The following is a 26,889-nucleotide window of genomic DNA, read 5'->3' on the forward strand; positions in this document are numbered from 1 at the left end:
AGCTGTGTGTGATTATAAGACTGGGATCACACATGAGAGAAACTCGGTCGAGTCTCGCATCTTAATACCCAGCACTTCCGCCGGCACTTGTGAATGGAGCGTGCGGTTCCGTAGAAATACATGCAGCTGCACGCTCCGCTCCCGAGTGCCAGCGACAGTGCCAGGTATTAAGATGTGAGACTCGTCCGAGTTTCTCTCATGTGTGATCCCGGCCTAACTGACACATCTGCATGTTCCTCTCAGCTTTCATCTAACAAGCAGACAAGGTTGCAATATTGTTACAATTCAGCAGAGCTCACACAGAAGCAAAAAATGTGTTTGCAAGATGACAAATTTCATTTCTCTGTGTTAGTTACTTGTCTCACACTGGTAACTCCACCAAGCTCTGGAGGCAGAATTATCTTCCATAGCCTGGAAGAGGCCATTTATATATAAGAAAAACACGGATTTTTCTGTAATAAGACATCAGATCTCAAATTTCAAGGTATGATTTTATTCATCTTCCTATGACCTACATGTCCATATAGATGGCTGAAGAGGATTGGTCCTACTGATGGAATCCCTTTAATGACAGTCAAGAGGTAACAACTGACTTGGCAATAATGCAGTAATGCAGAAAGAGATAACATTGACCTTTATTCAGTCTCTTAAAGTTGACTGCCAAATTTTTGTTTAGATATCTGAAAAAAAAAACTGTAGCCCCTATTTTCAACTCCAATCCACTCTATGCTGATGTAGACAGTTTACAACATACATTTTGCATTATTATTATTATTTATTATAGCGCCATTTATTCCATGACGCTTTACATGTAAGGAGGGGTATACATAATACATACAAGTACAGTAATCGTAAACGATACAAGTCACGACTGGTACAGGATGAGAGAGGACCCTGCCCGCGAGGGCTCACAATCTAAAAAATTATAGCTCTTTAAACAAAGTTATCATTTCACAATTATACATATGTGATTAATGTATATTACACTGGTTGTATTGACATGCTACAGTAATTTTGATATTAAATATCGCTTAATGCCGCCATGATGGAGATCACTAAATGACTATTAGTCACCACCAAGGGTTTGAAATGTTTTTTATATTAATTTGCATGTCTTGGATTTGAATGTTTGTAATGTATCAGAGCTGTAAAAATAATTCTTGCATACCGTACATTGTAACACACTATGTGAACAGTAGAAGCTGTAAGCTCAGAAATAACAATACTTTTATTTGATGTCTCTTGTGATTTCAGGATTGTCATTTGCCTTACTTGCTGCAGTCCCTGTTGGTTATGGCCTATATTCCTCTTTCTTTCCTGTATTGACATATGTTTTCTTTGGGACCTCCAGGCATCTTTCAATTGGTAAGTGCAAATTTTCATAAAGGGAAAACAATGAAAGACAATGTTTCCTACTGAAATCTATTTTAGTCATTAGGTTTGGTGCACAACTGGCCAAACACAATGGACCATGTCTAGTGACTGAGGATTATTGTGTATTTTATGTTACCACTACTATCTTTGAATTGGCTACAATATGGAAGCTTAAAACATTTACCTCCATCCCATTTTCAGTCAGTGTGTCATCAGAGTTTGGTCAGTGTGTTATCAGTGTTTGGTCAGTGTGTCTTGGTGTTTGGTCAGTGTGTCATCAGAGTTTGGTCAGTGTGTTATCAGTGTTTGGTCAGTGTGTCTTGGTGTTTGGTCAGTGTGTCTTGGTGTTTGGTCAGTGTATCATCAGTGTTTGGTCAGTGTGTCTTGGTGTTTGGTCAGTGTGTTATCAGTGTTTGATCAGTGTGTCATCAGTGTTTGATCAGTGTGTCATGGGTGTTTGGTCAGTGTGTCATCGGTGTTTGGTCAGTGTGTCATCAGTGTTTGATCAGTGTGTCATCAGAGTTTGGTCAGTGTGTTATCAGTGTTTGGTCAGTGTGTCTTGGTGTTTGGTCAGTGTGTCATCAGAGTTTGGTCAGTGTGTTATCAGTGTTTGGTCAGTGTGTCATCAGAGTTTGGTCAGTGTGTCATCAGAGTTTGGTCAGTGTGTTATCAGTGTTTGGTCAGTGTGTCTTGGTGTTTGGTCAGTGTGTCTTCAGAGTTTGGTCAGTGTGTTATCAGTGTTTGGTCAGTGTGTCTTGGTGTTTGGTCAGTGTGTCATCAGAGTTTGGTCAGCGTGTTATCAGTGTTTGGTCAGTGTGTCTTGGTGTTTGGTCAGTGTATCATCAGTGTTTGGTCAGTGTGTCTTGGTGTTTGGTCAGTGTGTTATCAGTGTTTGATCAGTGTGTCATCAGTGTTTGATCAGTGTGTCATGGGTGTTTGGTCAGTGTGTCATCGGTGTTTGGTCAGTGTGTCATCAGTGTTTGATCAGTGTTTCATGGGTGTTTGATCAGTGTGTCATCGGTGTTTGGTCAGTGTGTCATCAGTGTTTGATCAGTGTGTCATCAGTGTTTGATCAGTGTGTCATGGGTGTTTGATCAGTGTGTCATTGGTGTTTGGTCAATGTGTCATTAATTTTTGGTCAGTGTGTCATCACTGATTCTCACTTATGAATCAAAAAATAAACACATTTCATGTCTTCTGCTCTCCATTGGTATATCAATCATGGACATCACACAGATTGTACACTGATGCCATCCATGTGCTGCACGTGCTATTGATTCTCTTCACCCATGCTGTTGGTGAAAAATGGAAATGTCTCTGTGATTTATGTAACCTAGCAGAATAATGATAATTTGTTGTAAGATTAATGCTACAAAGTAAGGAATTGATGAGGACTCAGGATCAATGAAGAGCCTGAAAATTTGCCATAGATTTTGTAGCAGAAAATTCTGCAACTGTTTAATTTATCTGAAAAAACATAATCAGAAAAGATGGAATTGATTTCAGTCTCAGAAATTTCTGCAACAAAATCTGCAGTGTGTGTCTATACCTAAATATCATCAAATCTGCTGACATTTTACTTTTAGTACAAGTGATTAGGTTATTTCATACTGCACTCACATCCAGTCGGATGAACCGGTGCAGAATATGCAGTATGCTCTATCTGTGTGGAATATGCAGTATGCTCTATCTGTGTGGAATATGCAGTATGCTCTATCTGTGTGGAATATGCAGTATGCCCTATCTGTGTGGAATAGGCAGTATGCCCTATCTGTGTGGAATAGGCAGTATGCCCTATCTGTGTGGAATAGGCAGTATGCCCTATGCTCCCCAAAGAAAAGGTGCAGGTTAGCCCATTGATGACAAAATCACGTAGATGGTTAGTGTACTCCTACATCTGAACAACGTAATCCGCAGAAACATCCTAAGTTGCCTCCAAAACTCTGCCAATGGTAGGCTGTGGACAGCGTCGGACTGAAGCACCTTGGGCCCACCAGACAAAATAATTCTTGGAGACCACTATGTAGCTACATAGAAATAAATACAAAACCACCAATTGTGCGGTAAAATATGCTAATATCAGGGTATAATATAAGGTAGTACATATCTTAATTATGTAGCAAGGGTTGGGGTAGCCCCCTCATAGAATATAAAGTAGCCAACTCATAGCATATAAATTAGCCCCCTCATAGGGTACAATGCAGCCCCCTCATAGTATATAACGGAGCCCCCTCATATATTATAATGTAGTCCCCTCACAGAATATAATGCAGACCTCATATAGTATAATGTAGCCCTCCTCATAAAATATAATGTAGCTCTCATAGAATATAATGCAACCAGCATCATAGAGTATAACGCAGTCCCCCATAGGATATAATATATCCCCCATAGAGTATAATGCAACCCCCTCATAAGGTATAATGTAGCCCCCCATAGAATATAATGTAGCCCCCTCATAGGGTATTATGCATCCCCCTTCATATGGTATAATACAGCCCCCCCTCAGAATATAATGCTGCTCCCCCTTATACGGGGCATAATGCTGCCCCCCTTTCATGGGGTGTATCATACTGCCCCCTCATAGGGGTATCATGCTGCCCTCCTCATATGGGGTATTATGCTAGGCCCTATATGCCAGCAGGTGTCAGTGCCTGGGCCCACCGGAGAATACTCTGGTTCTCCGGTGGCTCAGTCCGACCCTGGCTGTGGATATAGCTAGATCTTATGAATATCAAGAAGGACAAAGCAGGAGCTCATCAGTGAGATGACTAGTAGAGCTGCTGCAGATAAAGGTGTTTTACCAAAAGTACAGCAAAAACTGCAGAAAGTGACCCATCATTAGACACTATGGTGTCAGGTGGAGCAAAACAAACCTGATGACAGATTCTTTTTTACAAAGCTTGCCTGGTTCTGTTTTTAACTATATACCAGAGGCATAGGCTGAAGTCTTATAAGGCTATGTTCACGCTCAGAACTTTTGATTCCTTTTTAGCTGGGTTTTTCACTGGTTTTTGCAGTGTTTTTTGTGTACAGATTATGTGTCTGCTTTCTCTATAGTCCATCTTTAATAAAGTTAGTTTTATTCACCAAAAATGCTTTAAAAACAATGAGAAAACCGCCAAGAAAAACACAGCAAAAACATTTTACAAATAAAAGTTCTGACCACACATAGTCCTGTGGCCCAATTGTCCTTTCACTGGTTATTGCGAATGCTTTAAAAAAGGTTCTTACAGTAAGTCTCTGTAGGCTCTCATGCTTAACGGTTACAACTATACATTCTTATTACTTTATTTACATTACGTAATCTCTGTAACGGGCAGGGATCTGACCTCTAGTACTACGAGTGGATCTACGCAGTATAGGTATTTCTGATGACCTGACCTGTTCTCTGATGTCTACTGTTGTATTAGTCACTACGCTATAAGTAGACTTGTGTAAGATAGGTATTCTAGACTGCCTTCTCTCTACTCCTAGACTCACCACGAGATTGTCAGATTCCCTGTTAGCAGGGGACAGATTTCCGCATTCTCTGCAGATGTGGTATCTGTTACTGTAGCCATTTCATTCAGAGCCTCTTCTTCATCTGGTGCAGTAGGTTGATGAAAGGTTAGTACTGGTACTACTATTGCCTGATATACTTGTGTCCACGTCCGAGGAAATTCTCCAAGTATAGTTTGAATCTTTTCTTCCACCTCTACTATGGGTTGTGGAGTGTCTTGGACTTCATTCTTGTCCTTCAATTGATCAGGGCACATCTTTAGATGATCTCTTGAGACTGCTTTGAAGGTTTCTCCTCCATCCTTGCTGATGATACATACTTTGGTGTTATTAAAGTCTCAAGGTATCACGGTGTATGGCTCTGCTTCCCACTGGTCATCTAGTTTGTGAACACGTCTCTTTCTTTTTAGCACTTGTTCTCCTGGTGTCAAGGGAACTGCAGGCGCGTGTTGGTTGTAATTTCTTTCCTGCCTCTGTCTTGCTTGGGACAAACTTTTCTCCACACATTCTTGTATTCTGCGGTATTGTTGCTGCCGCTCTGTATCCCAGTCTGCATCTGGTGATGTTGTCTCTGTTGTTAAGACTCCCATGTCTAAATCAATAGGTAACTTGCCAGGTCTTGCTCTCATTAAGTAGGCCGGAGTGTAATTGGTGGAGTTTACCGGTATATGATTATATAGATCTACCAGATCTGGCAACTTCTCTGGCCACTAGTTTCGTTCTTCCAGATGTAAGGTCTTCAATAAGTCAATTACTACCTGGTTCATCTTCTCACACATGCCATTTGTCTGTGGATGGTACGGCGTCGTTCTGATTTTCTTGCAACCGTACATGTTACAGAACTCCTGAAACACTTCTGCCTCAAAGGCTGGACCTTGGTCAGTGAGCACTTGTTCAGGGTATCCGTGCGGTCGACAAAAGTTCTGCTGAAATGCCTTGGCTGCTGTCTTCGCTGTTTGGTCTTTAACAGGTACGACTACCAAGAACCTTGAGTAACGGTCCACGATGGTCAAAGCATAGGTGTAGCCATTCCTACTCAGAGTTAACTTCACGTAATCCAAGGCTACCAGTTCAAGCGGCTGTTTTGTGAAGATCGGCTGTAATGGGGCTCGCTGGCTGCTACGGTCTTTTCTGCGCAGGTTGCAAGGGCCATATTCTCGGCACCACTTCTCAATGGAACTCCTCATGCCAACCCAGTAGAACCTTTCACGAAGTAGGATCTCCAACTTCTTCCAACCGAAGTGTCGTGCTCAATTGTGGAACGCCTCTAAGACCATTGGCGCATCCCTCTTCGGTACTACCACCTGCCAGACCAGTTCGTGTGTGCGCGAGTTGATGTTCCTCCGACAAAGTTTACCCTCGTAGATGAACAGCTTGCCTCTCTCCTTCCATAGTTACTGTGCTTCCTGTGGGTCATCTAGACCAGGGTGTGCATCAGCTTCTTCCAGGCACTCCTTTACTAGGCGAACAGCTGGGATACTGTTTTGTGTCTCTGCCCACTCATGATGGGGTAATGGGTTCAACGTTACCTCTCATACAATAAAGCACTTATTCCTTACTTCTTAAGAGCACTGGGCTGCAATTGGACGCTGGAAGGCTGGTAACTCGATTTCTTCGAGTTCTTTTGGATCTTCTCCCCCATCTGGTGAATTGGGCATCCTGGACAACGCATCTGCATTAGCGTTCTTATGTCCTGCTCGGTACTTGATGGTGAACTCGTAGTTGGACAGCCGGGCCATCCATCGCTGCTCAAGTGCCCCGAGCTTTGCCGTTTCAAGGTGGATTAGCGGATTATTGTCCGTGTAGATGGTGAACTTTGCGGAAGCCAAGTAGTGTTTGAAGTGCTCTGTTACCACCCAGATTATGGCGAGGAACTCCAGCTTAAAGGAACTGTAGTTGTCGAGGTTCCTCTCAGTGGGACGAAGCTTCCTGCTGGCGTAGGCAATCACTCTCTCTCTGCCTTTCTGCACTTGTGACAGCACTGCTCCCAATCCCACATTGCTGGCGTCAGTGTAAAGTACAAATGGTTGGTCATAGACAGGGTAGGCCAGGACCTCATCTCCTGTGAGGGTCAATTTAAACTTAGTGAAGGACTCTTCTATCCTTTTGTTCCACTTGAACGGAAGATTTTTGTTCTTGGCCTTCTTGGATTGGCCCACTAGAAGATCTTGCAGCGGTGCTGCTATCTTGGTGAAGCTCTTGATAAATCTTCAGTAGTAGCCTACTAACCCAAGAAATTGCCTCACTTCATGAATAGTGCTGGGTCTTTTCCAGTCCCGGGTAACGGTGACTTTTTCAGGATCGGGTGCCACACCTTCTGCGCTCACCACATGGCCTAGGTACTGCACCTTGGGTTTCAAAAGGTGACATTTGGACGGTTTTATTTTCAGGCCAAAGTTTGACAGGGCTTCGAATACCTCAGCTAGGTGCTTCAAATGGTCTTCGTAGGTTTTGGAGAAGATGATGATGTCATCCAGGTACAGCAGAATGGTTTCAAAGTTTTCATGTCCAAGGCAGCATTCCATTAACCGTTGAAATGTTCCTGGTGCATTGCTGAGCCCAAACGGCATGTAGTTAAACTCGCAGAGGACCATTAGTGTTGTAAACGCCGTCTTCTCTTTGTCTGCCTCTGCCTCAAGAACCTGCCAATACCCACTGGTGAGATCTAAGGTAGAGAAATAAATAGCAGTTCTCAGTGCAGCTAGTGATTCCTCAATTCTAGGCAATCGGTACGCGTCTTTTTGTGTAATGCTGCTAATCCGCCTGTAGTCTACGCACATTCTCATAGTACCATCTTTCTTCTTAACGAGGACTAATGGAGCTGCCCAGGGGCTACAACTATCTCTGATTACCCCAGCCTCCTTCATCTCTCGTAACATACTCTTCGCACATTGGTAGTGTGCTGGGGGTACAGGCCGGTGTCTCTCTTTAATGGGTGGATGATCTCCGGTGGGGATATGATGTTGAACCCCTTTTTCTTGCCCAAAATTTAGAGGATGCTTGTTGAAGACCTGTTCAAATTTTCGAGCCACCGGTAAGCCCCATGCTTTTGGTGTGAAGGGTGGAGTCAGTGCCTACATGTAGCTGCTGACACCAATCCTCCTGCTGCCCTTCAGAGCCATTCTCTTCCACCATGTCAGACAGAAGCAAGGGTTCTAGTGTCTCGATTGCATTGTTACTAACGGTGAACAATTTACCAAGGGTGGCATACCGGGGTAACTGGACCTCTCTCTCCCCACAATTTAAGATGCGTATTGGTACTCTCCCCTTGCGGACATCAACTACCCCTCTGGCTGTCAGGATAGTGGGCCTACTATCAGAGTACATGGATTCTACCAGGGCTTGGTAATCTTGACCCCTGAGGCCTATTGCTGCCCGACACCAAATTAACATTTCACTTCTGGGAGGTACTGCAATGGGGAAAGGATCACTTACTTTGACACTGCCGACTTCTCCACCAGACAGCTCTACCTGTTGTCTCTGCATCAGGGCTCTGATCTCCTTTTGCAGGACTCGTTGCTGACTGGAGATGGCGGTCTCGGCTACCTGTTGTAACAAAACAATAATTTCTCCAAGACAATTTTCAATTACATTAGTGCCTAAAGTGATCATAGGATGGCATTCTCGTTTGTCACTATCAACTATTATCAAACCTTGCGATTGCAATTCTACTCGGCCAATCTTGATGGTCACCTCTATATCCCATCTGAGGCAAGGGCTGACCATTGCTGGCAAAAATGGCAAGGTCTTTATCTGAGCTATAAGTAATGTCTGAATCTGCCCAGTACTGCTTAAAAAGAACATATGGTATCGTTGTCACCTGGGAGCCGGTGTCCAGTAAAGTGCTCATCGGAAAACCGTCAATCACAACAGGCAAGACTGGTCGTCCTCCTACGTACTTGTCTCGTCAATTTGGTGGGCCTGGTCGTCTTACTCCTAAGGGTTGACTCTTTGCCCCAGGGGTTGCTTGTTTAAATGACAGTATCTTGCTAGGTGTCCTGCCTTGTTGCAGCGGTGACAGATGGGCTGTCCGTCCTCGTCGTAACGATCACTGTCTCTCCCTCTGGTCGGTGGGATCCTCTTCTGCTGTCGCCACGGGATGTCTTCTGGACTAGAAGCCAGCTGGATCTTCTTCTTTGGAATCACTTGCAGGGACTGCACAGTTTTTGTGAGTGTAGCCACACTTTTAGTTAGTTCCTTGACTTGGAGACATAAGTCTGCAGCAGAATCCTTATCTTGGGACAGCTTGTCAGTCTCAATAGGGGTCTTTGGAAAGGATGCTGTCTCATGCTGGTATGTAATTGCAGGATGCTTAGAGGGCTCTGTGCTGCTAGGATTCGGTTCATGTAGCACCCGTATGGCTCTATCCTTAAAGTGTGCAAAGTCCAATTCAGGATTTTGTAGGGCCATTATGCGCAGCTGTGTCCTTTGGTTAGACTGGAGTCCCTCTATGAACTGCTCTGTTAATAATCTATCTTCATCTTGCACGCGCTCAGGATCAACCTGCTTTACAGCCAGTAGTGCCTCCTGAAGATTAAGGGCATAGTCCCGTAGACTGTCCTGCACTCTCTGTTTGCACCCAAAAATCTCATTTTTATCTCTGTTGCAGTACGGGTATAAAAAGTGTCTTTCAGTCTGGCTAAGATTTGTTTGACAGTTCTTTTATCAGTGTCCGGCCAGGACTTTACTTCCCTCTGGGCCGCACCAGTTAACTGGCCAATGAGGATACTGACTTTTTGGCTTTCTGACAGGGGGTACACTTTGAACAAACTACATAGTCTTTCTTTAAAATCGCTCAGGGTGTGCGACTCCCCTGAGTACTGTGGTAACCAAGGCCGCTCCTGGTGTATATGGCATTGATAGCGGCATTATGGGGGCTGCAGCTGCGACCGCCGCTGAATCTTCACCTGCGTTGAGCATTTTCTTCCTGTTTTTCTCTTGCTCACAATAGAGCGCAGCTCCAGCTTCACTGGCACGCCCCTCTCTGCTCGCACGCACTGTATGACGCAGTTATGGCGGTTATTTGAAAGCTCAGTAAAGTCTTTGGCACTCAATTTAATAAAGTCTATGGCGCACAGTACCCAGCTTTGCCAGGCTCCTTGTACCCAACTTTGCTAGGCTCGCTAAATCCTGTTCGTGATGCCAGTTGGAGCGCCCCGCGGGGCCTGGGGGTACTCGGTACCGGGCCTGTCGACTTCAATGGCGGACGGTGTCACGGCGGCGGCAACCCGGTCCGTGGCTCAGAGGCGTCCAGTAATAAAAATAGGGGAAAGTTGTGTTATATTTATGTGGTAAAAATGAAAATAACGTTTATAGATGGCTAAATACGTGACGCCATCTGTGGTATTCTGGTCAGAGGTGACCAGCGCTGCGGTGCTGTTCCCCTGAGACTGTTGGTGTGTAGCAGCTGAGGAGAAAATAGCTCTCCACAGGTAGAGCAATAGTCCCAGGACAAAGATGTTAAATAAATAGTAAAAATGGCTGTAAACGTTGGGGTGCAGAGAAATGAGAGAAAGACACAGAGAGGTGCAGTTTCTTTACATTTTACTGGTAATAGGTTGCAGTCCGGAGTACCACATACAGGTGATGGAATGAGTCCGGCTCGCCTGGAGGCTTTCATGGGATCCACCTTGCCAGGTGGGGATTTAGGACCTTCCTTTCTGCGCTATGTGTGTGGGTCTCCGCTGTATATAACTATGCTGCAACCCTCTATTCATGATGGTTTAACTAACCTGTACGGCTGTCAGCGTGAGCCTATTCCACGGGTACCGACCTTTTCACCGTCATCCCCGGGCTCCTTATCTGCTGACATGCCCTCAGGTGTTCAATGTGCACAGGAATTTACAATCCCCTGTACTTTCACATTCGGCTATAAGGGTGTACAGCTCCTGTCAGCCTAAGACTCTGATGTCCCTTTTCTCTTTATTAGCGCTTCACTCAGGGGTCTGCTATATGCAGTATTTTAGCTTGCCTAGAGTCTCTTAGTCTCTGCTCTTGTCCTATCCCTCTTCACAGATCAGCTCTGCCTATCGAGCTCCTCTCAGATCAGCTCCCTGTCTTCATCTGACAGGATCTTCCAGAAAGATCTCTTTACCTCACGTCCTCATATTTAAACTGTCATTTCTCCTCATAGCTCACAGCTGCTTCGTTTCCATGACAACCCCCTCAGCTGACTTCTAGCTGACTCACCAACCCCCTCTGCTGACCAGAATTTATAAGGCATCTCCCTTTTCTGACCTGCAGCAGGAAATTGTGATTAAATCTATGCTGCCTGGCATGGGGGTCCCTTTTCTGCCTCCAAGCATGACTTCACCTCTTAGAGGGAGGCGATGTCACTGTGACAACCGGACTCTGGGGTGTCACAAAAACACTTTAAGAATTGTTATTCGCCAGATGTAAAAACCACTGCAGTTCTAAAATTCAGTCAGGAGAAAAAAAACAAGCTTGTGTAGGAGATTTCTGAAACCTCACAGCTTTGCTGATACTGTAAAAAAAGCTTTTTATTTGCATTTTCGAGTAGCAGCACAGAATTTACAAGACCTTTGATGTGGTCAGACAGTGACATAAGAGCGCTGCACGTAGATGATTGTGGATGGATACAAACAGCCGAAATCATAACCATAGCAAATTTGTGTAGCAAATGATACACTATATACTCCTCCCATGTAAGGCAAACTGTGCACCTTTTTGGGACAAGACGGGGCAAACTGTCATGAATGGTCTCGGGGCAAACTGTCATGAATGGTCTAATGCAGGGTTCCCCAACTCCAGTCCTCAAGGCCCACCAACAGGTCATGTTTTCAGGATTTCCCTTGTATTGTACAGGTTATGCAATTATCACCTGGGCAATACTAAGGAAATCCTGAAAACATGACCTGTTGGTGGGCCTTGAGGACTGGAGTTGGGGAACCCTGGTCTAATGGACTGTAGAATAAAGATTATTATTGTCATAGCAAAATTTTTGTTTCTTTATCAGGACCATTCCCTGTGGTCAGTTTGATGGTGGGTGAAGTTGTTCTCAAAATGGCTCCAGATGAAGATGGAACAAGCAACGCTACAAATGCCAACACGACAGACTTGGAAACCAGAAGGATTTTAATTTCAGGAACACTCTGCTTCTTAATTGGAATTTTGCAGGTAACACTAGTTTAGTCATCCTCATAAGATGTAAAGCTTGGGCAGCACGGTGGCACAGTGGTTAGCACTACAGCCTTGCAGCGCTGGAGTCCTGGGTTTGACTCCCACCAAGAACAACATCTGCGAGTTTGTATGTTCTTCGTGTGTTTCCTCCGGTTTCCTCCCACATTCCAAAGACATACTGATAGGGAATTTAGATTGTGTCCAGGCTCCATTGGGGACAGTGATGATGATAATGTGTGCAGACTGTAAAGCGCTGCAGAATATGTTAGCGCTATATAAAAAAAGTAAAGAAGAAGCTTCTCTAAAAAGATCTAAGTTTCTTAAAGAGAGTCTATATCAGCGGGATTTCACCCCCAAAATTATTTATATGTGCATATAGTTCTTTCACATGGCCAGTATGTTCCTCCATACTGAGAAATCAGCGTTTTAACTGATATGCAAATGAGGCTGAAGAGTATTTGTAGATCTGAAGCCTCTGCTACTACAGCTCTATTCCCAACCAGGAAGGACTAACAACTGACTTAAGGCAAAGGAGCCATGAGTCAGGAGGAATAAAGTCAACTTTCTCCTAGGTGCCACACTTTCAGTACAGTGTCCAGGCACATTTTATAATATTACGATCTTCTAGATTAGCCCCATATCTTAATGTTAATTGCGTTATTCAACCTGACAAGTTCCATTTAATGGCTGTTTGGTATTGCTAAAATAAACCTCAATCACTTACATTTCTTAAGGGGAAGGTGTGACCCTCCAGACAAATCCATGAACTCAATGTATGGCACACTTTTCATGGGCATTATATAGTCAGACAGATCAAATGAATGTGTCTCATGGGTCATTTTAGGTTAATAAAACTTCCAGAGCTATGTATCCCATACATACAAGCCACATTGTTATCACAAACCTTTATGCAAACTTATTATTATGACTTAATAATGGAGTGCTGTGAGTTAGCTCATCATCCCTAAAAAGGCTGTCATGGGCACTAACCAGTGATGTGCACACAGCACGGATCCGGTTAAGCCTGAGACGAACGGGGCCGGGTTGCACCCCGCAGGCTCCTGTGGGAGTGAGCGTACCCACAGGGACACAAGACCTGCAGCACGTGACCGCAGGGGGCCGGACAGGGGCGGAGTCTGCCGCAATACTCACCTGGGAGACAGTGGAGAGTGCTGGCAGGAAAAGGTCAGTAAGCTGAGGTAAGGACAGAGAGGGCAGCAATGGTACCAAAGGGAGTATAACAGAGGAGGAGTCAGATGCAGGCCAGGGGTCAGAACCATGGAGGGCGGACGAGGTACAAGAGGGACAGACGAAGTGGGCAGTCAGAGTGGAGCAGGGGTCACGTACCAGGCAGACAGCAAACAGTACGGAATCACTAGACACAAACCAAGATGGGAGGACGAACCAGATCAGCAACAGGGAATCAAACACAGAGCAGGCACAAGGCACAAGCACACAAGGGTCAAACTACTCAGCCGAGGGCAAAAGTATAACTGATAGAGTTATAAGAAGACCTCCCTGATCCAAAGAGAGGCCACAACCATTAATCCCTGACGTGCAGGTCCAAAACCTGCACTAGGATCATGACAGATGCAGCTATTTATTGGGCAAACCAGACATTTATGCCTTTCATTCGTGAGCTACCTGGTTATATGACAGTCATTTCCAATAATTCAGGGGTTTAATAAATTATTAATTACTTGCATTTCCATTTTGTGTGATCTCAAATCTCAAAACCTCTGAACACAGAAATGTCATAAATTTCACATAGAAGAGAAGAAAGACATAGATTAAGAACAGGGAAGGACACGCTCTAATAGTGCACTATATAAGTGCAAGGAGGAAGACCGGACTGCGGGTACCTGTACTGAGCTGGGTCCGGAACTGTTGAGGATGCCTCCCATGTTGCCTGGGGAAAGGGTTGAAGGACCGGTCCAACCCCATGACCCAAGAAGGAGGGGCGATATAAAAGAAAAAAATGTGCGCAGCAGCGAAGAGTGTGGCGCAAACAAGCAGCGCACAGCAGGAGGAGTGAGGAGTGTGCTCCACCTCCTGAGTACCGGCGCTGCAACAGGCTGCGGTTGTAAGTTCCGGTTGCAACCATCAGGACTGAAAGAAAGAGAGCTATAAAAAAAGGACACGATAAATTTAATAACTGAACTGCCATTATTTTGCACTTGTTGGTTCTTCTATCTATTCTAGGAGTTGATACCCTGTCTAATTAAACTGTTAAACTGTAAAATTTGTTAACCTTTGCTCTGCCTCCTGTCTGTCACTGCATCCCGCAACCTGCTTACATAGCCATAGGTGAGCTATATATCAGGAGAACATGGTCACTTTGCCTAGCGTGGCACTTCAGAAAGGACTATGTGAGATAGAAAAGTGATTACCATGCTTGTGGATACTGGGAAAGAATCCTAATTATCCCAATAAGTGGGGGACCGGGAACTGAAACTTGCACCTGTCAGACATGTATGACATTTGAGAATGATATAAGCTGACCTCTGGTCTACATTACAGGTAACTCTAAGTAAAAACTGAAAAATTATCTTTTCACAGAATTTACTGCAGTATACAGTGGGGCAAAAAAGTATTTAGTCAGTCAGCAATAGTGCAAGTTCCACCACTTAAAAAGATGAGAGGCGTCTGTAATTTACATCATAGGTAGACCTCAACTATGGGAGACAAACTGAGAAAAAAAAATCCAGAAAATCACATTGTCTGTTTTTTTTTCATTTAAATTGCATATTATGGTGGAAAATAAGTATTTGGTCAGAAACAAAATTTCATCTCAATACTTTGTGATATATCCTTTGTTGGCAATGACAGAGGTCAAACGTTTTCTGTAAGTCTTCACAAGGTTGCCACACACTGTTGTTGGTATGTTGGCCCATTCCTCCATGTAGATCTCCTCTAGAGCAGTGATGTTTTTGGCTTTTCGCTTGGCAACACGGACTTTCAACTCCCTCCAAAGGTTTTCTATAGGGTTGAGATCTGGAGACTGGCTAGGCCACTCCAGGACCTTGAAATGCTTCTTACGAAGCCACTCCTTCGTTGCCCTGGCGGTGTGCTTTGGATCATTGTCATGTTGAAAGACCCAGCCACGTTTCATCTTCAATGCCCTTGCTGATGGAAGGAGGTTTGCACTCAAAATCTCACGATACATGGCCCCATTCATTCTTTCATGTACCCGGATCAGTCGTCCTGGCCCCTTTGCAGAGAAACAGCCCCAAAGCATGATGTTTCCACCACCATGCTTTACAGTAGGTATGGTGTTTGATGGATGCAACTCAGTATTCTTTTTCCTCCAAATACGACAAGTTGTGTTTCTACCAAACAGTTTCAGTTTGGTTTCATCAGACCATAGGACATTCTCCCAAAACTCCTCTGGATCATCCAAATGCTCTCTAGCAAACTTCAGACGGGCCCGGACATGTACAGGCTTAAGCAGTGGGACTCGTCTGGCACTGCAGGATCTGAGTCCATGGTGGCATAGTGTGTTACTTATGGTAGGCCTTGTTACATTGGTCCCAGCTCTCTGCAGTTCATTCACTAGGTCCCCCCGCGTGGTTCTGGGATTGTTGCTCACCGTTCTTGTGATCATTCTGACCCCACGGGGTGGGATTTTGCGTGGAGCACCAGATCAAGGGAGATTATCAGTGGTCTTGTATGTCTTCCATTTTCTAATTATTGCTCCCACAGTTGATTTCTTCACTCCAAGCTGGTTGGCTATTGCAGATTCAGTCTTCCCAGCCTGGTGCAGGGCTACAATTTTGTTTCTGGTGTCCTTTGACAGCTCTTTGGTCTTTACCATAGTGGAGTTTGGAGTCAGACTGTTTGAGGGTGTGCACAGGTGTCTTTTTATACTGATAACAAGTTTAAACAGGTGCCATTACTACAGGTAATGAGTGGAGGAAAGAGGAGACTCTTAAAGAAGAAGTTACAGGTCTGTGAGAGCCAGAAATCTTGATTGCTTGTTTCTGACCAAATACTTATTTTCCACCATAATATGCAAATAAAATGAAAAAAAAACAGACAATGTGATTTTCTGGATTTTTTTTTCTCAGTTTGTCTCCCATAGTTGAGGTCTACCTATGATGTAAATTACAGACCCCTCTCATCTTTTTAAGTGGTGGAACTTGCACTATTGCTGACTGACTAAATACTTTTTTTCCCCACTGTACATGCATTGTTGCACTGGTTTGATAACGGCCCCCCATTAGCATTGACTTTGGGGGCTCACTATTCAGCTATATGCAAATATTACACTGCATTTGATCGCAAATGTAACTCTCTTCTGTATAATAGTTAACTTTGTAGTTTGCTAAATGAGTTATGAGACACTGCCTTGTCAACATGTAGTGAATCACCGGAGGTATAGAAAAACCAGGAAAGCTATAATGTCATGAGATATATAGTTACACACATAGCAAAAAATGTGCCCCTATGAGGATTCCTTGTTTAGGTGTCATTATTTCAACATGTTTGAATAAAATTATTTTATTTAATACTGTGTCAATGCCTCTATATCCCCGTTCATGTTTGGGGATGTTGTTTAAATTACTTGAATTGAGGTGGTTTTGTTACAAAAGGACTGTGCTTGGTGATGTAGTGAATCAAGTATATTGTGCCAAATACTATTCATATACGGGAGAATGGGGCCAACTCTTTCACAGGGGCCTACCAGAGGATTCATCTGTTACTCTGTGGACCAGTTCGAGCCTGCAAACATGACAGTGAGTTTTCCCTGGTGTGCTCTTTTAGGCCTCATTTATAGCCAGTGCTGGCTCATTGCTAAAGTCTTGCTATTGTGAGACACACTTGAGTGTGAATACATCTATTAGCTTTGTTTCTTGAAAGGAGTATTTTCCTCATGGCTTATGACGGCAATATTCAAGATTGATGACTTAACACTTTCTTCAGATAGTAGAAAAATTGTCCTCAGCAGCACTCATTGAGGACACACAGGAACCTGGGCATCCATTCCCATAAGATGACGCATCGTCCCAAAGGAGCTAACTTGGAAAAAGGTGCAAAATAAAAAGTAATAGACAGCGTCCAAACTTGGATAATGCAAATAAATCTTTTTTTATTCTGCCATACAAGGAGTAATGTTTCAACCAATTACAAGTCTTTGTCAAGCTGTCTATTACTTATTATTTAGCAATGTCTTCATTCTCAGGGATCGTTTACAATGGCCAAAATGCAGCCATAAAAGACCACCAATCAGCTACATAGAATTCGATTGGCTATCATTTAATAGCCTATATAGACATTTCACCTATACAGTTGTTTAAAAAGTGTTTGCCCCCTTCCTGATTTCCTATTTTACATATTTGTCACACTTACATGTTTCAGATCACCAAACAAATATAAATATTAGACAAAAATAACACAAGTAAACACAAAATGCAGTTTTTAAATTAAGGTGTTTTAGCTATTAAGGGAAAAAGAAATCCAAACCTACAGGGCCCTGTGTGAAAAAAGTGATTGCCTTCTAAGCCCAAAAACTGATTGGGCCACCCTTGGCAACAACTGCAATCAAGCATTTGTGATAACTGACAATAAGACTTTTACAATGCTCTTGAGGAATTTTGGCCCATTCATGTTTGCAGAATTGTTGTAATACTCAGAATTTCTGAGTATGAATTGCTTTTTTTAGGTCATGCCACGGCATTTTAATCAGATTAAGGCCAGGACTTTAACTGGGCCACACAAAAGTCTTAATTTTGTTTCTCTTAAGTCATTCAAAGGTGGACTTGCTGGTGCGTTTTAGATAATTGTCCTGCTCCATAACCCAAGTGTACTTCAGCTTGAGGTCACAAACAGATGACAAGACATTCTCCTTCAGGACTTTTTGGTAGACAGTTGTCATGGTATGCTTTGAGTCTTGGGTAGGTAGTGTAGGAATTAACATTGGGAGCCTCTCTGTGGATCTGGGGAGGGTTCTTCTGGCATCAGGGGAAAGCCGTCACCTGTCGTTTATACTCCTATCTGAGTGTGCCCGACCCTGCTCTGTCCGTGCTTCACGCCAATCATTGTCTGTCCGCCTGGTATTTTGATCCTGCTCTGTTACGGTTTACGTCTTTGGTTCGCTGACTCTGTACCTGCTTTGCCCGTGCTGTGTATGACCCTTGGCTCTGTCTGACCTCCCTTCTGAATACCCCTCCAGTACCGCGCCTGCCCGTGTTGTGTATGACCCTTGGCTTTGTCTGACCACTCTGTGATTCTCCCGTGTCACCAGTTACAGCAGCGTTTTGGGAGCGCAGCTATAGCTATGCCCCCTCCCTCTGACGCACGGTCACATGACCGCAGGTCCTGCGGGCTTTGAGTGCTTCCATACCGCTCTACCCTTCCCGCAGGTCCTGGACCCGGATTGTCTGCACCCACGTGGTGCCCCTGCCTCCCTCTGCGAGGTAAGACGCTGTGTATCAGTCCACCACCCTGTGTCCTAACCCCCTGAGCTGTCGGGCAGGAACCCGGTCCCAGACTAGAAGTCTAACAACAGTAGAATTCATAGTTCCATTTATTACAGTAAGTCTTTCAGGTCTTGAAGCAACAAAACAGCCTCAGACCATCACACTACCACCATCATATTTTACTGTTGGTATGATGTTCCTTTTCTGATATTCTGTGTTACTTCTATGCCAGATGTAGTGAGACATACACCTTCCAAAAAGTTCAACTTTTGTTTCTTCAGTCCACAGAGTAATCTTTCAACTGTCTTGTGGATCATTAAGATGTTTTCTGGCAAACTGATACAAGCCTTTATGTTCTTATTGCTCAGCAGTGTTTTTTGTCTTGGAACTCTTCCATGCAGTCCATTTTTTACTAGTGTCTTGCCCAGTGAGGCCTGCAATTCTTTGGATGCTATTGTGGAGTCTTTTGTGACCTCTGGATGAGTCGTCGCTGCCCTCTTGGGGTCTTGGGGTAATTTTGGTCAGCTGGCCACTCATGGGAAGGTTCACCAATGTTTTCACCATTTGTGGAGAGTGGCTCTCACTGTGGTTTGCTAGAGTCCCAAAGCTTTAGAAATGGCTTTATAAGCTTTTCCATAACGATAGATCTCATTTACTTTGTTTCTCATTTGTTCCAGAATTTCTTTGAATTGCGGCATGATGTCTAGCTTTTGAGGAACTTTTTATCTACTTAATTTTGTCAGGCAGGGCCTATTTAAGTGATTTCTTGATTGAGAACAGATGTGGTAGTAATTAGGCCTGGGTGTGGCTAGGGAATTTGAACTCTGCTTCCCAAAGATGTGATAAGTCGCAGTTAATTTATGTTTGAAGGGTGGCATTCACTTTTTCACACAGGGCCCTGTATGTTTGATTTCTTTTTCACTTAAGAATAAAGACCATTATTTAAAAACTGTAATTTGTGCTTACTTGTGTTATGTTTGTCGAATATTTACATTTGTTTGGTGAGCTGAAACATTTACGTATGAGAAACATGCAAAAGAATAGGAAATCAGGAAGGGTGCAAACACTTTTTTCACACAAATGTATATTAGAAAGATGCCCCTATGATATAAAGATGCAGTTAAGTGTAGAATAGAAAAACCCATAATAAACTATTAAATGAAAGGAAAAAAAGTCCTGTATCCAAAATTAAATGGACAAATAAATACAAATATTAAAATCAAGAAAAACTTTATTAAGAGCAATTGACCATGCAAAATGTTAAAATCAACAAGACATAAAAATAATAGGTTAAAATGGCATATGAAATGGCAGAGGAACACAGGGGCATAATGATATTGTGCTGACAAGTAGTTAAAAATATACTTGTATAAAGGGTGACAGTAGCGTCAAATGAAAAATGTAAACCATTGAGATAAAGAAAAAGTAATTGAATGTGTCTAGCTTATAATATTGTGATAGCTAGCAATTTGATAGAATGAGATACAAAAAGTATGGAAACGTGTTACCAATCAAAATGTAATATGGTGCGAAATGTAATGTAGAACATAATATATAAAGTAGAAAATTGTTATATTGATCAGTAATACTAAGAAATGATATGGGAAGACTATGACCAGTCAAAGACTGCATGCGCAATTCATCAAGAAGATGTACAGTTCCAAGTGGGTGGTATTACAAATATCGTTGTTCCTCCAGCATGCAGTGTAAATTCTCTCTTAAATATTAAATATAGAATATGTTAAATAGAACAGCATAGTGGAATAGTGTGTTGCCAATGTATCAGTCGTCAAGCACCCCCAACACATCAAGTTTTTGGGATATCCCAAGAAGAACTCCTGTAATGATGATATTTATACATTACAATTCGAAGGAAGTGCTAAAATATGGAGTTAAAGGGTTGGACCCAAGTAAGACAGTCATGACTTATCAGCAGGATATGCCATAAATGCCCTTTAAATTTGTGTGTTGCACCGCTCAGCAATTTTCAGATCTCTCATACAAAATCAACGGAGAGAGACACTTCTCCGTTCCTGAAAGTGAGCATGTTGGTGTCCTGTTTTCATAAATGTGGATTCTAGAGGTGTGACCTGTATTTTAAGAAAATTATTGTATATCCTGTCAACATGCTATAAATGTCTCACAGATAAACCCTCTTTTAAAGGCAATTATAGATAATTCTCACAATATTTCATAATTCTTTCTTACTCCAAGGTAATACATGACATCTCCCTTTCTTTGGCAGTTGGCTCTTGGTGTCCTTCAGATTGGTTTTATTGTCCGATATCTTGGAGAACCACTGGTTGGAGGATTTACGACTGCTGCAGCTTTTCAGGTTCTCGTGTCACAAATAAAGCAACTGCTTAGCGTCCCAACGAAAAACTATAATGGAGTAATGTCAATAATATATGTAAGTACCAGAAAAGGTAACCCACAACTCTGTAAATTTCTGAGGTGCAAAAAAAGAAAAGTCACATCTTAGGGTAAAACAAATGAAATACAGTTTTCTACCATATAATCTGAGAGGAAACAGATTGTGTGCAATAGCAGATAGTTTTAATTGGCCAAGTAGATTAGTGGCCGCCATACACATTAGACTACAGGCCGATATTGATGGGTTTGGTCGACAATCTAATGTGTATGGGTACGACTGAAGGTCGGGAGGTAAGTTACATTCTTCTCCCTGAAATAAACAGTCCGCTTTCTCATAGAGAACGCAGAAGCAGTTGACTGAACGAGCACTCCTCTGTATGGAAGAATCAATGAGATGACTGTCTGCCAAATTATCGGCTGAGCATAGTTCGGCTGACAACTATCTAATTTGTATGGTGGGCTTAAATCTGACAGATATCCATGCAATTGTAACCCCTTCATGACGGAGCCCTTTTTCGGTTTTGCGCTTCTGTTTTTCGCTCCCCTTCTTCCCAGAGCCATAACTTTTTTATTTTTCCGTCAATATGGTCATGTGAGGGCTTATTTTTGGCGGCACGAGTTGTACTTTTGAACAACATCATTGGTTTTACCATGTCGTGTACTCGAAAATGGTAAAAAAAATTACAAGTGCGATGAAATTGCATAAAAAGTGCATTCCGACACTTGTTTTTTGTTTGGCTTTTTTGCTTGGTTCAATAAATGCTAAAACTGACCTGCCATTATGATTCTCCACGTCATTATGAGTTCAGAGACACCAAACATTTCTAGGTTCTCTATTATCTAAGTAGTGAAAAAAAATCCAACGTTTGCTAAAAAAAAAAAAATAAAAAAAAAATTGCGACATTTTCCGAGACACGTAGCGTCTCCATTTTTCGTGATCTCGGGTTGGGTGAGGGCTTATTTTTTGCATGCTGAGCTGTTGTCTTTAATTATGCCACTTTTCTGCAGATACGTTCTTTTGTTCACCCGTTACTGCATTTAAATGCAATTCGTTGCGACCAAAAATAAGTAATTTTGGCGTTTTGATTTTTTTTTCTCACTACGCCGTTTAGCGATTAGGTTAATCCTTTTTTTAATTGATAGCTTGGGTGATTTTGAACGCGACGATACCAAATATGTGTATGTTTGATTTTTTTTTTATTTTGATTGGGGCGAAATGGGGTGATTTAAACTTTTATTTAATAATCTTTATTTTTATATTTCGCTAACATATTCCGCAGTGCTTTACAGTTTGCACACATTATCATCACTGTCCCCATTGGGACTCACAATCTAAATTCCCTATATTTGTATGTCTTTAGAATGTGGGAGGAAACCCACGCAAACACGGGGAGAACATACAAACTCCTTGCAGATGTTGTCCTTGGTGGGATTCGAACCCCGGACCCCAGTTCTGCAAGGCTGCAGCGCTAACCACTGAGCCACCGTGCCGCCCTTTTATTTATTTTTTTTATATTTTTAAACACTTTGTTTTTTACTTTTGGCATCCTTCAATAGCCTCCATAGGAGGCTAGAAGCTGCCACAACTCGATCACCTCTGCTACATAGAGGTGATATCTGTAATTTGTATGTAACCCCTTCTCATGTACAGCACCATGGAATCAATGGTGCTATATAAATAAATAAATAATAATAATAATAATAGAGGTGATGCATAGATCACCTCTATGTAGCAGAATGACAGCATTGCTATGAATGCCCACCACAGGGTGGCGCTCATAGCAATCTGCCATCAACAACAATAGAGGTCTCGAGGAGACCTCTGGTTGTCATGGCGCTGCACCAATGAACCCCGATCACGTGCCACATATTGAACAATCTGGTATCTCCCTCAAACGCCTGATCTATCTGTGAACAACAAATTGTGGCATTTCAGGCCTCCATTCTCCTTTTTTGACTGTGTCTTACCCTAGTTATTGACACCAGTTTAATAAAAAATAAATTTTTACTGACAGTCCAGATATTTTAAAGTCTGGTTTTCCTGCAAACGATTCACATACAAGCTCCCAATTTAGCCATTTGTAGTGAACGTGGGAAATATTGTAGTCCATTTAAAATGGCCATGGCGTGTGGCAAGGGACGGGGAAATGGACATGATGGTGATGGTGCATGCAGAGGCCGAGGCTGTGGGCAAGCTGAAATTGTGCCACAACAAACACCCACATCTTCTTGCACAACCTTCATGACACAATTACCAGGGGACCACAGCAGAACATCACTATTGAAACCAGAGCAGTGTGAAATGGTTGTTGGTTGGATGGCGGATAATGATTCCAGTCAGTTTGCCACCACCAACACCCTGTCTTTCACACGGTCAAGTCTGAGTAGCCGTGAGTCTGGACCGCATATTCCTCACTCTGATCCTCCTTCCTCCCACCATGCCCAGTGCCTGGAGACAACTGATCCGACTCTTGGACACTCCGAAGAGCTGTTCACTTTTCTATTTAAAGATTCGGGCCTCTCGCCCGGTCCACTTGAAGCGGGGCAAGATGAGATCGCAAGTAGCGATGCCCAAATATTTGAGCAGCCACGGTTACATGAAGGCAACAGTGGGAACGTGTCACAAGAGGTAGACGATGATGAGACACAATTGCCAGCAAGTCAGGAGGAGGGACAGGGTGCGGAAGTGGAAGTCAAGGTGGTGGATGATATAGTAACTCTCCCAAGCTGGCAGGAGGACATGCAGAACAAGGACAGCAGCACACAGGGGGGAGGGAGACGTAGTGCCCCAACAGGCAGGAAAAAGCAGTGTGGTGGCCGCTGACAGAAGGCGGGCAACCATTACTCGTAACACCAACACGACGGAAGTTGGCAGTAAAACTGTTAGGTCTTCCCGAGTCTGGTTGATTTTTAAAGACTCCCCAAACAGACCATTTGCACCACCTGCCATGGCCGCATTAGCAGGGGTAGCAAAACTACCAGCCTGACCACCACCAGCATGATCAGGCACTTGGCAGCAAAGCACCCGACTTTGTGGGCCGAACCCCAGGCTCCAGGAACAGTGTCTGTTGGTGAAAACTCTGCTTCTTCCACTGTTGTGTGTGCAAGCCAGTCCCCTGTTCACGGTGCATGCGAAGATGCCTCCTGCCCTGCACCTGTCATTGCCCACACTCAACTACCACTATCATCAAGCACAGCCTTCAGCTGTCCATACCACAGTCATTGGAATGCAAGCGTAAATACGCAGCCAATGCCCCGCAGGCCACAGTACTAAATCCACACATTTCTCATCTACTTGTGGTCAAAATGTTGCAGTCCCGAGGTACTCAGTCCCCAGCCACCAATATTTCTCCCGGTGAGCCATCCCCGCATTACACAAGCATGTGTCCCTCAACATTACCCATGCTCTGAACAATGCCTGTTTCAGGGAAAGTCCAACTAACCATGGACACGTGGACAAGTGCTTGTAGGCAAGAATGCTACATCTCGCTGATGGCACACTGGGTTAACATAGTGGAAGCCGGGACCCAGATGGAACTTGGAATGAAATATGTCCTTCAAACACCAAGGATTGCGGGCCCTGTCAATCAGGGTTGCCCCCACAGTCTACAGCTCCTGCACCTCCTCCTCTTCAACCTCCATCTCCGAAATGACCACATCAGTCACAAGCTGGAAGCACTGCAGCACTGCCTCAGCCAAGTGTCAACAGGCTGTACTGAAGCTAATATGCTTAGGTGACAAACCGCACAATGCTGAAGAGTTGTGGACAGTTCTGAAAGAGCAGGCAGATGTGTGGCTGACACTGCTGAATCTACAATCAGGCATGGTCGTGTGTGACAATGGGGGGAACCTGGTGGCGGCTCTGAGGCAAGGCGAGCTCACACACGTACCATGCCTGGCCCGTGTGCTTAACCTCGTTGTTCAACGGTTTCTCAAAGGCTACCTGGAGCTGCCGGATCTGCTTGTCAAAGAACACTGCCTGTGTACCCATTTTAGAAAGTCAGCTCCAGCTTCCGCTGCCCTTGCCATGCTTCAGCAGCATTTGCAGCTTCCAGCTCACCGACTGGTGTGTGATTTCCCTACGCGTTGGACCTCAACACTGCAGATGTTGGAAAGGATTTGTGAGCAGAAGAGGGCAGTTGTTGACTACCAGCATCAACAAGGCTGTCGGTATTCAGTTCAGAATCCACACATAAGACCTCAGGAGTGGACATGGATGTCAGACCTATGTACCATCCTACAAAACTTTGAGGAGCCCACCAAGATGGTGAGAAGCAATGACACCATAACTAGCATCACCTTCCCACTTCTCTAACTTCTGAGACACTCTCTGCTCACAATCAAAGAGGTGGCATTGCAGGCTGAGCACAATGAGATGTAGCAAGGAAGCATACAGGGTGATTGCACACAGCCCAGCCTCATGTCATCCCAATATGGATTGGTTGAAAATGAGGCAGAGGAGGAGGAGGAAGAACAGGAGCTACTTTCATGCGCTATAGACGGTACTACAAGCACAACTGTCATACCGTCAGAGTGGATGGCCTGATGACAGGGAGAAGGAGGAGGAGAGCATGGTCAGTCATCTACTTGCAAATACCTTTAAGTTGAGTGTTAGGTTTATATTTGTTGCTTTAACGGTTTGGGAACCTAACCTTAGCACCATCTTGAGTTGTGCTCACGGTGTTCTTTCTATACGTCCTCTTGGTGAGGACAGGAAAGTCTTGCCTGTTAGCAGTCTGCCATGCATGGCTGACTTTATGTTGCGCTGCCTTTCCTGTGACCCTCGTATTGTCAAAATTTTGGTTGACAGTTATAACTGGTTGGTGACACCTCTAGAACCACGCTACGAGGAGAGCTTTCAATTACTTCTTCCACAGGCAGACAGGTGTACTAAAATGGTGCAGTACCAGAAGGCCCTTGTTGCGGACTTATTAAAAAATTTCCCATCTGAAAACTCTGGCGGCAGAGGTCACAGTTTGTTGGACAACCAAGGAGTACAGGCGAGAGAGACACATCTTCAATCCAGCAGAGGCAGGGGAACTCTGGCAACATTCTGGGAGAGTTTTCTCAGACCCTCCCACCGCAGTGGCAATGAGGCATGGGTACTCGCACAAGGAGTGCAAAGTTTTGGAAGATGGTGATGGAGTACCCTACTTCATTCTTTAGTAAGCTGAATCATAAACCTCTATGTGGTTTTATATCAGGACAACGCCTGAAGTGAAGGTAGCCAATATTTGTCTTATCTATACATTCACCCACTAAATTATGTTCTCACATAAATAAAAAGTAATACAACTCTTATAACATGAACCCCATGCATAAAGCAAAATCGCAAATAAAAGAACCTGCACATGATAGTTCAGTATTTATACAATAAGGAAGTATATAAATGTAAGTGCTGTGATGCAGTGATGGGTATCATATGCGAGGGTCGATATGTATCCCCAGGATGCAGACAGAGTCCTATTAGAAAAATTTGGTAAGGGCTTTTATTTTTGAAGCGGACTACAGGATGGTAGTGGGGAGGTCCGCTTCCTCCAAGCCAGGTACTAATGGGTACCAAACGGAGGCTCTCTTGGACTCGTGGAGTTTAATGACTCTGGTCCATGGGTTTCTTTTTTCCGGGGACAACCCCAATGGACAGAAAGTGGGGGTGGTGTGTATACGTGGGGAATTCCGAGAGAACCCGACCGTGGAAGGTTACGTTGTCCACACCATGTGGAGAAATAAAACATGTGGTGAGAGTGGTGAAGACCCTTCCATATGGGACTGTGTTCGGAATAGACTTGCCCCTGTTCTGATCCCTGTGGGAGACCAGGGTTAACCCATCCATGGTAAATATTATTCCGGGCATGGAACTCGAAGATCCCAAGTCAGGGATACCTTCCGTAGGGGGTCACCAATCTAGGCACAGAGTGTCACCCCGATAGGTTTCCCCTAGGCAGGAGGGATTCTCCTAGGCAGGAGGGGTCGAAGAGACCCCATTGATTCCTCAGCTGGAAGTGTCCCCCGGTAAGTTTGGGACAGCTCACCTCCAGTATCCCACTCTAACCCAGACACGGGAAAGAATAATCGTGGTAAA

General features: G+C 43.8%; 1 protein-coding gene across 1 annotated transcript in view; it reads left to right on the forward strand.

The window, feature by feature from the left end:
• Nucleotides 1–26,889, forward strand: part of LOC141069338 (pendrin-like) — a 195,878-nt gene that overhangs the window by 42,751 nt on the left and 126,238 nt on the right. Inside the window, exons 3-5 of the mRNA XM_073558816.1 lie at nt 1,255–1,365; nt 11,852–12,012; nt 20,680–20,844. Of these exons, the coding sequence (XP_073414917.1) occupies nt 1,255–1,365; nt 11,852–12,012; nt 20,680–20,844 (437 nt within the window). The remainder of the gene's footprint in view (nt 1–1,254; nt 1,366–11,851; nt 12,013–20,679; nt 20,845–26,889) is intronic.

This window comes from Dendrobates tinctorius, unplaced genomic scaffold (assembly GCF_039654945.1).
Source record: "Dendrobates tinctorius isolate UK_male_01 unplaced genomic scaffold, ASM3965494v1 ptg000258l, whole genome shotgun sequence".
NCBI lineage: Eukaryota > Metazoa > Chordata > Amphibia > Anura > Dendrobatidae > Dendrobates > Dendrobates tinctorius.